Source organism: Elaeis guineensis, chromosome 8, assembly GCF_000442705.2.
Source record: "Elaeis guineensis isolate ETL-2024a chromosome 8, EG11, whole genome shotgun sequence".
Lineage (NCBI taxonomy): Eukaryota > Viridiplantae > Streptophyta > Magnoliopsida > Arecales > Arecaceae > Elaeis > Elaeis guineensis.
In genome coordinates this window covers 6,974,152-6,988,562 of record NC_026000.2, presented here as the reverse complement: position 1 = coordinate 6,988,562, position 14,411 = coordinate 6,974,152, and the positions used below count along the sequence as shown (strand labels likewise).

Genomic DNA, 14,411 nt, shown 5'->3' with positions numbered 1-14,411 from the left:
CCAGCACATGGAGATAAAGGGGAGCCCACCTAGGGGCGAAGGACTCTACAACCCACCATTTGGCAACAAAATTCTGATTTAAGTCAGGTTACCCATTTTGCATGGTTTAAAAAACACACTCATTCAATGATGCTTGCAAAATACCACCTTTCAAGAGCAGATCAAAAAAACGAAAGGATGCTCAGGTTTGAACTATTAATAGGAAAATACAGCTGATGACAGAAACTTCGTGGAATGCACACAGGCTCCTTGTTCACCAGCATTACTTCAAAACAAACATCGAGAAAATTCACAAAAAAAAATAAAAATAAAAAACTCCAATGCTTTACATATGTCAAATTATAGTCGACTATCTATAACATTGGTGTGATGCAACCGCCCTGGAAATCAGCCAGAAAAATAAGGCACAATGACTTGTAAAATAATTTTTGCGCTTGGAACAAATGAATGCAAGCTACTTTGACCACATACGACCATAATTAACAACACTGTCAGCACGCATCAGGGTCGCCTGTAAGCATGTTTTTGGCACCAATTGCTGATGTTGGTGATAAGGCAGTTTAGGTCCGTACAATAGAAGGATAAAAGCCAAAAGCATCCACAGTGGAACATGAATCGCTGATTCGTCTCCAAACAGGGTCATCCACCATCGCACAGATACTGGAATCAGTTATCAGATGGTATTCCACTATTTCATGAACTGTAGGATCTTCACCTCCTTGATCTCATTATTTTTCTACCACCCACCATCTCCTTATCCACAGGCATTCCAAACCTTATTTATTATCAATACAGATATATCAAGATGATGTCTGCGGTACACACAACATGCTCCTTCTACCAGGCTCATCCAAGCCTGCCCTGAACTAAGGCAAGACTTTCCAAAAGCTACTTCTGACTCATGGCTATGGTTTCAAAGCACACGGCAAACAAGTAATACAAAGAAAAATACGCACAGTATTTGCAAGATTAGACTCTTATGTAAACATAAATTTGGCTTTAATCATTCCCATAGACAATGACCGGAAAATATAATCTTCTATTGAACAATTTTGTACATAGATACATGCCAAACATAAATAGCCACTACTAGCAGATAACTGTGTGAATCTTACTAAACTGGGTTACAACTTTAAATACAATACATGAATGCTTTACCGGATATAAAAGCACCCAATAAATCTGGAAGATGACCACCACATAAGATTAGTGAAAAAAATCAAGCAAGCAGGACCCCTTCCACATCCACTTATGTCTCCAGGTTTGCTTAGCCATTTCCCAGCAAATATTAATTCATTTATTAATGCTCCAACGAAGCTAGAACTAACCATTATTACCACTTTAAAAGATGACACCAACCACTACCATACATCATTTCTCCTTCTGAATGAGATGCCAAACTATCACCAACTATCAGCAACCATTACCAGAATGTATAATGCAATCAAGATGTAGTCGGGAAAGCAGTGTGAAAAACCAAGCAAAATAAGGCAGCCCATCATCAGATTGAACGCTCAACCAACAAACTCAAGTTCCATATCAAATCTATAAAAGATCATCTTCCATTTTGTTGTCATTGCAACTGAGTACTCTGTACGAAATAAGTGCAGCACCATTCATTTCAACACATGTAATTACAAATGTGCATAAGACAACGTCATAGCCATGAATGACTCTTAAATCTAAAATACCAACTACCAACCAATATAACTTGCTAATCTCATACTAGGCATGTATCAAAAATCAATTCCCCCAGCTTCTTTTGTCGTTGCCTACCAACATCAGTGAAATATCTTTAATAACATCTATACTAAAAATCTGTAACAAAAATCTAAAGTCATGAACAGAGATGGAAAAGAGGGAAAATAGTCCATCTAAATAAAGGTTTGATGGGGATACCGCATAACAACCTAAAAATAGCCCAAGTGTTCATTACTTGTCATACGTATTGTAGGTGATGAAAATAAGCCACCAAGAAAAGCAACAAAAGAAATGGATATGTGATAAATAGAAAACATTAACAAACCTATATACGGAAATGCATGCATACAATATAACCATACAACATAGATAACGAAGATCACATACTATTTCATACTTTATGGAGTCAGTGATATAACTATCAAATGTCTAGACATGTCAGAAGCTATATCAGTTATGCAATCACACAAATACACACAACGCCACCAAATACACTATGCAAAAGCATGGCAATACTCAAAAAAATTTCAAAAAAAGAAAAATAAAAAAAATAAATACTTAACCAGGCATCACCAAATTATTGCCATCACTCTATGCCCCTCACCCCAAACTACACATACTGGAAAAAAATAAAAAATAAAAAACCTAACCATGCATCACCAAATAACTGCCACCACTCTGCAACCCCACATTCCTCAATTTAGTAACTTAAAAATACGACACAGAAACATTGAACGGAGATATGAACTTTCACACTATTTCATGCACCACTGCTGATCATTACTATTGATAGAATGTAACACGAGAACCAGGATAGCAGGTTACAAAGCTAGCCAAATCATAAGCCACATTAATGTCCATCAAACCAGCACGAATAAAAGCTTACACACCAGAACCAACATGCAAACCTTTTCTGATCATCAAGAAAAAGTACTTGAGGCTGAGGCTGCAAGGATGCCCCAGGAATTACGCATCCAGTCATTTATGGTGACAAAGGACACTGACAAGAAACCATCATCAACAGAAAAGGCATGGATAAGAAAGAGAAGCATCACTTCAGAGTTCATTGGCCATCTCTCTCGGCTCTCTAGATCTTGTCAAGTTTTTCAGCCTTAACTACAGGGTTTGCTTTAGCAATGGCATCCCTAGCAGCTGTTCGGTAGTCAAACGGACAGTTGTGCTTGTCAGAATAGCGGTGCACAGCACAGAAAAGGTTCCCACACCGACAACTGAAGCCCATCAAACCCACCCGTTTCCTACAAGTGTTGCATCTGTTCGGAACCTCCTTCGTCTTTGTTTCTCCATCCTTACCTGAGACCAAAGCATCAGATGGCTGTGATGAAATGGCCTTCGGATCCACAGAACCAGCAACTATGTCCACGTTTCTGGAAACAATAGGCTCCTTCCCACTGCCACTTCCATTCACGATACTGCCCATGGAGGATGCCGCCAACTTGGCTTGTTCCTGCTTCAGCATCATATCCTTGTGGCACTTGGAGCACATATTCATGGTAGCTGCACTTCCAAAGAAGCCGCAGTTGTTGATGCAGAGCCTTGGACCTTCAGGAGCCTGGCATCCAGTCTCATCGTGCTCCATTTTTTTTTTTTTTTTTTTAACTAACCTGAAACACAACCACCTCAAAATCTAAACAGCCAAGCAATTTTGTGCAAAATTCTAAAGGAACTCTACACCTAAATACTCCAAAACCCTAGCCACCAATCTAACCATGTCCAAAAAAATTGAAAGGAAAAGACGAACTTTCAAGAATCAAAGACCACAAATAGTATAAGCGATAACAGTCACAGAACAGAACCAACCTGCCAAGTATAAATATCAGTGATTGATCAAATTTCAGAACCCGATACACTAAATGCATCTAGATTTTATGTACAATTGCCCAAAACCTAAAATCAAGAATACTGATTCATCAGAAATCAATACAGTTCACAATTTTTATCATTAGACAATCTTCAGAAATCTTAAAAGCCAGCTGAAAACAAAGAAGTTATTCAAGCAATCAAATTAAAAAGAAAAACTTCGTAACAAAATCTAACCTTTATCGTATAGACTAAACAAACAGAGGATGAAAAGAGGACATCTCGAATTAAAACCATAATTTAATTTTTAAAAAAATAAAGCTGTTATGTTACAAAAAAATTTCAAAATTTCAAGAACCAACAACAAGAAATGGGGAGAAAACAGAAATAGAACTACGCAACTTCTTCATGCAAAATTAATGCCTTTAAATCTAATCATGAGCTCCCCTCCAGACAGAACCGAACTCGGACTGGTATAACATTTTAATTAGAGAAAAAAAAAATAGGACGAGGAGGAGGAGAAGGGAATAAAAGCACGAGAACAACTCATGATCAGTCAAACAACTTTTTATTTCCAAATTATGCAAAATGAAGAATTTTTAAGCAATTAAACCAGAAATCAAGCCTAACCCTCGGTCCTAGCCACCCCCCACCCAAAAAACAAAAAAAAACCCAAATCCGGGCTAATGAAAACCCTAACATACCTGCTCGAAATGGCCTTCGTCACGACCCCTCTGCCGCGATCTCCCCCACGATCCCCTGCCATCAAAAAATAAAAAAACAAATAAAATGGATCAGAACCCCCTGCCATCTGATCAAAATATCCACGAAAAATAATCAACAGAAATAGGTCGAAACCCTAACCCTAGCGGCCAGAAATCGCCTCGGGATCGTGGAATCGAGGGCTCGGAAGGGGAATGGAGATAAAAAAGACGAAGGGGAGAGCGAGAAATAGAGAGAGGTGGGTTGGGTTACCATTCCGCCCCTATTTAAGACGAGTCTTCCACATCCTAACCACAATTCCGCATATTTAATTATATGCAATCAACTACATCTACCGTCCATTTACCTTAGAAGGAGATCTCACCCGTTTGATGATGGTAAACTCGTATGATCTGCTGTGCGTTCGTTTAGACAAAGCCTTCGACCTGGGGCGACGCTGCCCGACCGCCATGCCCTCGCGGTTTAGACTTCAGAGTACCGACTTGAGGTGCTGATATCTCTGAGGTCCAACAAAATTAATATATACCAATGACGTGGAGAATTTCTTGCCGACGGATGTTGGGGGTTCTGAGAAGCAAGGGACTGCTTTTCGCATCAAAGCGACGTGTTCCGGCGGAGCGATTATGTTTTTTCGCCCTTTTTGAAGCTTTTACGGCGTTCTCGTGCGCAGAAATCACCATGCGGCCGGAGAGTTCGTCGTTTAGAGATTTTTGGCTCGTAAAAGTAAAACCGTCGGCATTTACCACCCAAAAAAAATGTAAAACCGTCGAATATTCTTGATAACCATCATAGATCTCCATGTTTAAGAAGCGACACCAGTGTGACATCACGTAAGAAAGATTAATTTAGTGTTATTCCCTTGGATGCTTGTATGTCGTATTACTGGCTAAAATTTTCATGCATGAAACCAAAGATGGATCTTAGTTTCCCAAAATTTTTTAGAGGTTATGTCTGGTTACAAGAAAATGCTTCGAGGTACCTGTGACCATCAAAAATTTATGGAATCAGCATTTGCTAATCTGGAAACTTCATAATCGACCGATGACTTGTATTTAGTAACAATCCCATGAATTACACGTACCAATTCGTTTTTGCCACTTGATAAGAGAATTGGTTGCATGCATGCGTAAGATCCCTATAGTATTATTCTTGGTTACATGACTTAATTTTTCCCAATTGAAAGAGTTGTGTCCTTCGAGTGTTAACTAATGCTCCTTGTTATCATACGCAAATGGATCATATGACCATCCATATAAAAGTGCTGAACCCTTTAGGCTTCTATAAACTCGTGTCACTTGCTCTTATAAGGCCTAGCATGTTAAGATGTTAATTAGTAGACTATCCTTGCGTCAAATGGGTGGCATAGAGAGACACGGATTCATTAAATTGCCATGAAAACTAATATATACGTCCACCATTGTATTTATGCCCACAGCCACAAAGCATATCAAATGCATCATCCGACTTAAAGGATTGAGTTGCTAAAACATCCGCTCTTTTATAATATATGCAAGTTTCCTTGTTGGTATAAAAAAAAATCAATAAAGAGCAATAATATGATAACATACAACAGGGGAATTCCTATTGGCAGACTCATCTTTTAATTAAAAATATTGCTTGTTCAGAAACTAATCGCTCAATGAAATGCAAGTCCAGCGAATCATTTATTTACCATCCCATCTTGGATTCTTGGTGGTCCAAGTGTTTGTTTCTTAACATTTATGGTCACCACTTTCATGTAAGTTTCACAGAAGGGGCTCACTCATGTAGTTAATAGGTGGTAATCAAAAATTGACATGACCGGTTCAATAATTTGTCTTTTGGACATAGTTCAAGGAGAATGTTTAATCCCTAGAAAGGTCTGTGATCGCCACAATCACCTATTTGGTACCATTAGAGATTTAAACAATCCAATTTGTTGACGAGCAACTCAAGATTAGCTAGGCTAGGAGCTCGTTTAGATAGTAAATGGCAGCTGAGAAAGTTCTACCATCCAACGCATAAACAAGCCAATCATGAATACTATAGGTTGGCCGGAAAACAAGAAAGAAAAAAGTTGGCTCGGTTTGGTAAAATTCTAAACTCCTGGCTCATATTGCTGAATTGGAACAACTTTTGCAAAACTTCACTCAAGCTGAACTTGATTAAACTATTATATAGTAAATAAACTAAGCTTGAGCAGCCCACTTCCTTAGCTCGGTTCCTTCCTTTCTCTAGGCACCATAGGTGGACACCTGTCCACAGTGCACGCCGACATAGATTTAGCTGATACTCTACATGTTTGCCATCAATGCAGTGAATAATTTTTTGCTTCATCGAACCAAATAACAAAAATAATTTTGCAACTTGGAAATTTTACTAAAATTCATACTTAGCATTGACAGGCCTTTTTTTTTTTTTTTTCCTCTGTTTGAGCCTTTTATTTAAAATGGATCATGGAGCCATTCTTGTAAGTTTTTCATATTGTTTATTAGCTTCATCTGCATATCCATAACTAGAAGTTTACAAGAACCAACATCAGAGTGCTCTATCTAGGACAAAGTATCATGTAGGTAATTCATTGGTACAATCACAAAAGAAGATAAAAAATTAAAAGGAACTTAGCCAAAAAAAGAGAAGACAGAGAGAGAGAAAGACGGCATCATCATTTTGCAAAACCAAATTGCACTTTTTCAAAGACAAGATGCACATAAAGGTAATACATGTGCGCTTAAACATGCTGATGCACGTGAAAATGTCTCTTGTAGTGTGGTGCAACAACGACATGAACAACAACAATAATGGTAGAAGATAATATTCTTTTTACATATACGATAACAAAGTGTGATTTTTTTAAAAAAAGGAATTCCCAAGAATAGGACTAATGGTCGAAAATTTCTTTAAGCACGAATTGCTGCTACTATTTCAACACAAAGATAAATAGGAACATCCGTGCCTGGTGAATAAAAATTCTCAGGGAGTTCAACCCTCCAGAGGAAAGAAACTGCAGCAAAGACCATATTAAAATAAAGTAGACTGATTTTACATCAAAGTTACAACATTAATGGAAAAGGAGAGGAGAGAAAAAAAGGAAGATCAGATTAGGCCCCATCTGGCTGCATAAAGGGATTTGCAATCTCATCGGTTCCATCCGTAGGTGATACGAGCATCACTGCAGTTCCCCTACAAACCTGTGATGAACCAAGCAAAATTCAGTTTAGAGAGCAAATCTGCTTTCCTTTTGTTGGAAATAAAAAAACAAGATCCACATATGTTGGTTTCTTGTTTTCATTTTTTTCAAAAAATAAAGAGAAATCAAATAAGCTTTCTACCAGAATACCTCAATTTCATACTTTCTTTCTTGAAAGATCTTCACTTCTATGGCATATCTTGTTATCATGTTTCCATATCAGGACACTACTAATCATATAAGATTTCTACAAAAGCATCTGAATTTTTTATGTTTGTCTTCCTCCAGGATCTTTGGTTCCTAGTTACTTTATGGCTATATAAAAGGTACTTAAATAACAGTTGAATCATCAGTCAAGGTCATGCTTTAGTATGATAGGATACTGCAACATATTACGTTTCTTTAAGTAAGACTTCTTATGTGAGCAAACAATGAGCAAAAGCTGCAAAATATAAAAGCACATACTATTAGGCCAAGACGCCTGGTCTGATCTGTAGTCTTCAGTGGATCATCAGGATCTGCAAAAGTTGGGAAAAAGGTGGGACAAAAGTGAAGTCTTTGCTTTGCAGAAAAAAAATGTCTATCTCATCCAGAAATCTTTTACAACAACTTGAAGAGATAATGGCGGACCCTCACCCAACAAAAATAACATAGTTCACATAATTAAATGGGAAGAGCACCAGCCATGTTGTGCAATAGATTATTTGCTTAAGAAGAAAGCCTGTTACAAGTCATCCACCTCAAAAGAAAGATGAACAAACTAATGAAAAAAAAAGGGGTCATCTCAGCTGGAAATGGCTTTCATAATCATAGTTGCTTATTTCACGACTTGAGTATATCCCACCAGAGTAAAAAAAAAAAAAAAAATCCACCAATAACTTCCAATACACAATTCATTAAAGAAAGACACAATATCATACTTATAATTTGTATCACATTGACGAACGGGTAGATATTTGTATAGATACACACATCATATATACAAACTCAAGAATTCTATTCATGTACAGTAAAGATTTTTTTTTAAAAAAAAAAATTAAAAAAAAGATAATGAATGACAAAAAGCTCAAATTAACTTTGAGCCAGATTGTGTGGCAAATACAAGTACCTCTTAGAAACTCAATTGCTTCATCCAGCACTAGATTTAGCAGCTGATCATATCCTTTTAGAGTCCCTGTAACTGCACGAAGATAAAGCTAAATTTCAGGTAAAAACATCGAAACAAATAATATGTTTTATCATTGAAACATAAAACAAGAAGTTTTATCCCAAAAACTAAGGGATCTGCTCTAGAAGTTCTTGATGTTGATCTTATTTAACTCCACCTACAAGAAATTCATTATTGACTATATCAACTACATTAGAGATTCAGATTTATAACCAATGTCATAACCTGTGATGAGTATAAAGTACAAATTCATTTATATTAGCATACTTTAGAAGCATCATTGAACTCAAATTACTGTAACCTGAAAACAATTACATGAATATTTCAGCACTTTCTCATCCACATATTCCTCTTTTCTCTTTTACACATTTTGTTCTTTCTCTCTCTCTTCCCCTCTCCTTTTCATCTCTTTTTCTTCCCCTTTTTCCTTTTCCTTTCTTTGTCCTCCTTTTCTTGTCCCCCATTTTCTATCCTTCCTATGCCAGTACCCTAGACAATAGCAGCGATCGGGGCTACCATTGCTTACGGACTTCCTAGCCAATGCGACAACCATGCACAGGAATTACTGAATTGATGATAATGAAATTATTGGTATCCAAGCATAGTAAAAGAAACAGCTCAATTTCTTTTAAAAACATAATATTTCCTACAAGTCAAACCATTCCTTCTTCTTTTTTTTTTTTTTGGCCATTACTTAAGCCTTTTCTGCTATACTGTTCTAATCTTGTATTGCTTGTATATCCAAGACCGGTTCATCGACTACAAATCAGTTTACCAGCTGGAACTGGTGTGGTATTACATACTAGCCACAATGGGCAGATTCCATTTTTTTCCCTCTTTTCACAGAAACGGGTGTACCAAGTATTTAAGCCCTTGGCTGTGTGGCTTCTCTTAAATGAAAGAAAAATGGCTTGTGACACAAATCATTTCACGGATCTTCTTCCTCACCATGAACTTCATACTTGCCAGCAGATTAGTATAGTGGACCTTAGTTGCTAGAATCTGGAGGGGGAGTATGAGTGGGTACAAGAGCAGCATCAGGGAAGCAGATATTTCAGAATACATGAAAAAGGAAATGCTTAGGAAGGAGGTTTAGATCCAAGATTCTAAAAAGATTCCAAAGCAGGTGCATCATCTTGGTGCAAGATTCCGACACTAAGTAATGGACTATATGCAGCCTATGCTAAAGCAATCCTCCTGTGAACCACTATATGCCCATCTGCAATAACATTAACGAATAGTATGTTAATTACTGAAATAATGCATTTTTTTTTATTATCCTCATTCTAATAAATTCCTTTTTTTTCCTCCAGCGAAAACAAACATTAGCTGCAGGACATTTTAGTTATCATATTTTGCTCAAATATTATGCTTGCCACAAATTGAATGCTGACCTTCACAAATTCCTTTCTAACTTCTAATAACATCAGATACATCATAGAGTTGGAATTTCTAAGAAAAGAATCCATATTGAGAAAACCATGTCAGAAAAAAAAAAAAAAACCATGCCTCTCAAAGCCTATTAGAGTTGTTTTCCTCCAGTGTATATTAAAGTACGGCATATAGTATGTGTTATATGGTACTTTGTGCAAGCTTTTATTAATAAATTGGTCTTTATGATACCTTACCAACATGAACAAAAGTCAGAATTCCTTGCATTCTACAAAACTCTTTGTTAACTGGGTTGATACATTGGTTTCTTATAAACAAGATGGAACATAATAAAGATATATGTTGTAAAAACCTAACACTAGTATAAAATTCACAATATTTCCCAACTTTCATTCCAAAAGTACCCATACTTATCCTCATTATTTATTTTCACGAGCTTTTTTTGGATGGATATTATGAACTTTCTTTAACCAAAGCATATATTGATTTCTCCTCATTAAAAATGGCTCTATCTTACTCTTGATTTAAATTCATTTTTGATTTAATTTCACTTACTATAGAGAACTAAACCTTCAGAAATTTACAGCATATCATAAACAAATGGGACCTCAAACAAAATTTGTGAGTTCCAACATAGTAATGTTAGATTGGACATGGTCTTATCCTCCTAATGGAAACCCATTAGATTCAGTGTCATCTTAAGTGCAACTTTTATGAACAAATCAGATTCATTTTTTATTAATTTATTTGATACATTCTCAATATTTTAATGTCATGAGACCTTATTTGAGTACACACTCATTAGTACATGCATGATAACTAGCAATTGCAAAAATATTTATATAGCAATTACAAATCTGAGTGTATAAAAAAAAAAAAAAACATGAACTTCAGAACATACCTTGCCTTCCGCCAGTTAGCTTGACTTGGACACCCTTGTCAACAAACTTTGCCAAATCCAAAACAGTTTCCTTCCGGCCTGACTGAAATATATAAATAAGCAATAAGCTGTTTAGATCGGCACAATATTTAGGATTATAGGGTAGTCCAGAGTCATGAAAAAAGTCTAATATAGTGAAAAGAAGTCTAATAAGAACAAGTATCATATTGAAGTTAATAAACAGGATGATTAACTGACTTTGATTGAAAAATATGTTGGTGAGATTAGCAGGAGTTGACAAAAAGACTATGGTCTAGATTTTCTGTGCCCTCGAGTCCTATAAACTTTACAATCATCTCTTACAATAAAATTAAGCATTAGCATTCCTGTCTGGCAATGTAGGCAATAGCTGAAGGATCGTGATTTACGGCCAGATGATAAAACAGCACATGAATGGTTTAGTTTACTTCCCAGAACATCTTTTCTTCAGAGAAAGAGCATAATAAGTACATTTGAGTCGAGGCATCATCATTTTGAGCCTATAAAACAGGTTGCTATAACATAACTTGATAAAGGAATAAATTGGCTACATGTACAGGAGAGATGCAGGGGTGAAATTTGGGAGTATCATGGTGCAAATTTATGAGACATGAAAATCAAAATAGTTATAAGCTTAAAACATGAGAATTTTAGTAATAGCACAAGTTTCTTTTAGGCACACTCAAAGGAAGCCTTGAAAGCGTTTTAATGCATGTCTAGCTTTCTTTGGCATACAGATCCCAGTGTCCCTAAATAACAACATTACATCTAGCTCAGTCCCATTAAAATTTTAGTACACATGCAATGTTCACTGTTGCACATTCAGTCAATGTCTGACTTGATTCTGAAGAATGCTTCTAAAGTCACATGTGGAATTTGTGTATCAGTACATACTATCCAAGAACAAGGTCTTTATTCAAACAAGCTACGAACTGTGGACCAGCTGACAAAAAAAGAAAAAAGAAGAAACTTATATAACACCAAATAGAAAACCACGACTCCTAGTTCACTCGTGATGAGGCAAATGGCTAAGGTAGATGACATCAATAAGCTTAGCATGATGTTGATACGACCAATGCAATGGAGAGCTCTCACAACATATATAACACATCAAGTTGCATGATTTTGAAAAACATGATTGTGATACCTAAGATTAACAATTTCTCAAGATTTAAACCAGTTGGTTGCTCATATTAAATCAACGCTGATACATTCAGTAAAACAAAAATACATAGTTTTGAAACTTGTATAGTCTGATTGTTGACAATGGAGCAAGGATTAGCATAAGGAACTCACCATTTTACAATCTTGATCCTGCTAAGATGTTCCCAAATTCAGCGCTTCGAAAACTAACCAACTAAACTGACCGTATAACACAATTACCTGAGACGAAGTAACAACATCAATGAACAATAGCTCCAAGATTACAGAATTAGCATGAGAGGAAGTAAGATGAAAACCCTAATTTTTTTTTTTTTTTGATCAAGATCAAAATCTTAATTCTTGATGTAACTTGAGATTATTTTTCGAAACAGTAAAAAAAAGAAAAGCAAAGGATCTTCTTTCTTATATAAAAATGGGTAACCGAAAGGAATAAACGACGTAATTAACTGGAGGTGGAAAAATAATTAAGGGAAAAAAGGGATCTTCTTTTTTATCAAGGTTAGTAAGAAAACAAACAACTATCAACTACTGAGGGAAAATATCCCAGAAAGGTATAGTCTAAATCTCAAAGAAGCTATCAGTTTTGAGGAAAGATGGAAGATTTGAAAGAAGAGTATTGTTACAAAACAAATCCGGCGAGGAAAAACGAGCTTATATAATCTTTTACCGATGCCAAGATGACAATAACAATATACAAGAGATTCGCCCGATTCGAAATCCGATCCCCGAGCTCTGGAAATGTATCCCCAAATAAACCCTAATTATCAAAACCTGGATTCCAGAATTCGAAGAAAGAAGTGACGGAGAAGAATTACCTATTGCTTGCGGCAGTGGAACTGGTTCGGCAGTCGCTTGTCCCAGCCAGATATATTCGTTTTAAATCCAAACATCACGACGAATCCGCCTTTCAACCAAAGTTCCGCTTACGTGGAGCCCACCACGCTGCTCTTCCCACCACTGTAGCGTGCGGACCACGCTGTTTTGTCGAGCTGAAGAGCGCCAGTGTGGATTCACATTGCTCCGTGCGAACCTACCGTTGGATCGTGGAACGATTGGTCGGCGACCAAAGAATGGATCGGTGCCAATATCCATCCAAATAAACAACCCAAACCCGCTGAACGATCCTTGAGGCCCAGTCCGAGTACCAAATGACACGATTACAAATTCTTTGTGCACCGCTCGCGGAGTAGAAAATCTCAGTGCACCGCTCCCCCTTTATTTTATTGGACCACATAATCATCTTTTTAATATTATTTAATATTTATAATTTTATTTTTTATTTAAAATTTTAAATGATAAAAATATTTTTTAAAAAACTTATGATACATATTTTTTTCTCAAAAAATTATGATATTCCTTCACAAAACTATGACACTCCTTCATAAAAATTATGACATCTTTTCATAAAAATTATGATATTCTATTAAAAAAGAGATATCATAATTTTTGTGAAGAGATATTATCACAAAATGATATAATTTTTGTGAAGGAGTGTCATAATTTTTATAAAGAGATGTCATAATTGTGTGAAGGAGGAATATTATAATTTTTATGAAAGAGGTGTCATAATTCTGTGAAAAAATGTTATAATTTTTCGAAAAGGAAAGAGTGTCATAATTTTTAAGAAAAAATATTTTCATCATTCAAAATTTTAAATAAAAAAAATAGAATTGCAGACATTAAATGCGTATTGGAGAGTGGTGGCTACGTGATTCAATAAGACGGAACGGTGTGCTCCATGTTTTACACTGTGGGCGTGCATAAAAAATTTCTCATGACATGATTTCGCATCACAAAAGATAATCAGTTATTTCTCATTAGCGACACGAATCAATATATGGAAAGTATTTCTGCACCACCTTTGAGAGGGATTCAACTAGGGTGGTCGATTGGATTCTGGAGCAGGCGAGGATTGATACCACATACCCACTCCTTTACGACATATAGAGATTCTTGAGGGAGTATGTTTCGTTGGATGCTAGTCACGCCTCTCATGAGATTGAGCCGTATCTTATACTGTGGAGCATTTAAAAGTGGTGTTATAGATTGAAGCGGGATAACTCCAGCATTATTTTGTAATATTTTTTTTTTGTGATTCTTGTATTCGTATCATATTTGCACGAATGCTCCATCCATTATAAAAAAGAAAAATACTTTGACACAGTGATAGTTGGGATGGATCTGGGACGGACAATTTGGAAAGGAAGAATGATTGTTCTTCTTTTCCAACATCAATGGTTGAATCGCACCTCATACAGATCTCAAAGCACTGCAGATTCCTTCATTCATCTGCCCGCAAACTCCTTCGTAAATCTCAAAGAGGCCATTATACGATCTACTGGTGGATTCATGTGAAG

The 14,411-nt window shown here is 36.3% G+C and overlaps 2 protein-coding genes across 5 annotated transcripts; both read right to left on the bottom strand.

The window, feature by feature from the left end:
- Window positions 1–2,444: 2,444 nt before the first annotated feature.
- On the bottom strand, window positions 2,445–4,514 carry LOC105050505 (zinc finger A20 and AN1 domain-containing stress-associated protein 8). 3 transcript variants are annotated; one of them, XM_073262063.1, is made up of 4 exons: window positions 4,384–4,514; window positions 4,224–4,278; window positions 3,520–3,606; window positions 2,445–3,323 (listed from the first exon to the last, which is right to left on the bottom strand). In XM_073262063.1, exons 3-4 carry the CDS (start codon window positions 3,576–3,578, stop codon window positions 2,789–2,791), a joined length of 594 nt encoding a protein of 197 aa, XP_073118164.1. In that variant the 5' UTR covers window positions 3,579–3,606; window positions 4,224–4,278; window positions 4,384–4,514; the 3' UTR covers window positions 2,445–2,788. The 3 variants fall into 3 exon arrangements, with proteins under 3 accessions (XP_073118164.1, XP_073118165.1, XP_010928861.1); XM_073262064.1 differs by lacking the exon at window positions 3,520–3,606 and having other exon boundaries at window positions 2,445–3,318; window positions 4,220–4,278; window positions 4,384–4,510; XM_010930559.4 differs by lacking the exon at window positions 3,520–3,606 and having other exon boundaries at window positions 4,384–4,509.
- Window positions 4,515–7,097: 2,583 nt separating this feature from the next.
- Window positions 7,098–13,006, bottom strand: LOC105050506 (sm-like protein LSM7). Of its 2 annotated transcripts, none has more exons than XM_010930560.4 (6): window positions 12,870–13,006; window positions 12,187–12,273; window positions 10,873–10,954; window positions 8,520–8,591; window positions 7,877–7,929; window positions 7,098–7,412 (listed from the first exon to the last, which is right to left on the bottom strand). In XM_010930560.4, the coding sequence occupies exons 2-6, from the start codon at window positions 12,187–12,189 to the stop codon at window positions 7,323–7,325; spliced, it is 300 nt and encodes a 99-aa protein (XP_010928862.1). In that variant the 5' UTR covers window positions 12,190–12,273; window positions 12,870–13,006; the 3' UTR covers window positions 7,098–7,322. The 2 variants fall into 2 exon arrangements, with proteins under 2 accessions (XP_010928862.1, XP_029122056.1); XM_029266223.2 differs by lacking the exon at window positions 12,870–13,006 and adding an exon at window positions 12,722–12,839.
- Between the last annotated feature and the right edge of the window lie 1,405 nt (window positions 13,007–14,411).

Excerpts from the sequence above, each read along its gene's own strand:
- LOC105050505 (XM_073262063.1), bottom strand. The coding sequence starts at position 3,578 with ATGCATTTAGTGTATCGGGTTCTGAAATTTGATCAATCACTGATATTT. Across the intron at positions 3,324-3,519 it reads CTGATATTTATACTTGGCAG|GTTAGTTAAAAAAAAAAAAA; the intron begins GTTGGTTCTGTT and ends GTTGTGTTTCAG.
- LOC105050506 (XM_010930560.4), bottom strand. Across the intron at positions 7,930-8,519 it reads AGCAATTGAGTTTCTAAGAG|ATCCTGATGATCCACTGAAG; the intron begins GTACTTGTATTT and ends CAACTTTTGCAG. Across the intron at positions 7,413-7,876 it reads CCAGGCGTCTTGGCCTAATA|GTTTGTAGGGGAACTGCAGT; the intron begins GTATGTGCTTTT and ends GGTTCATCACAG.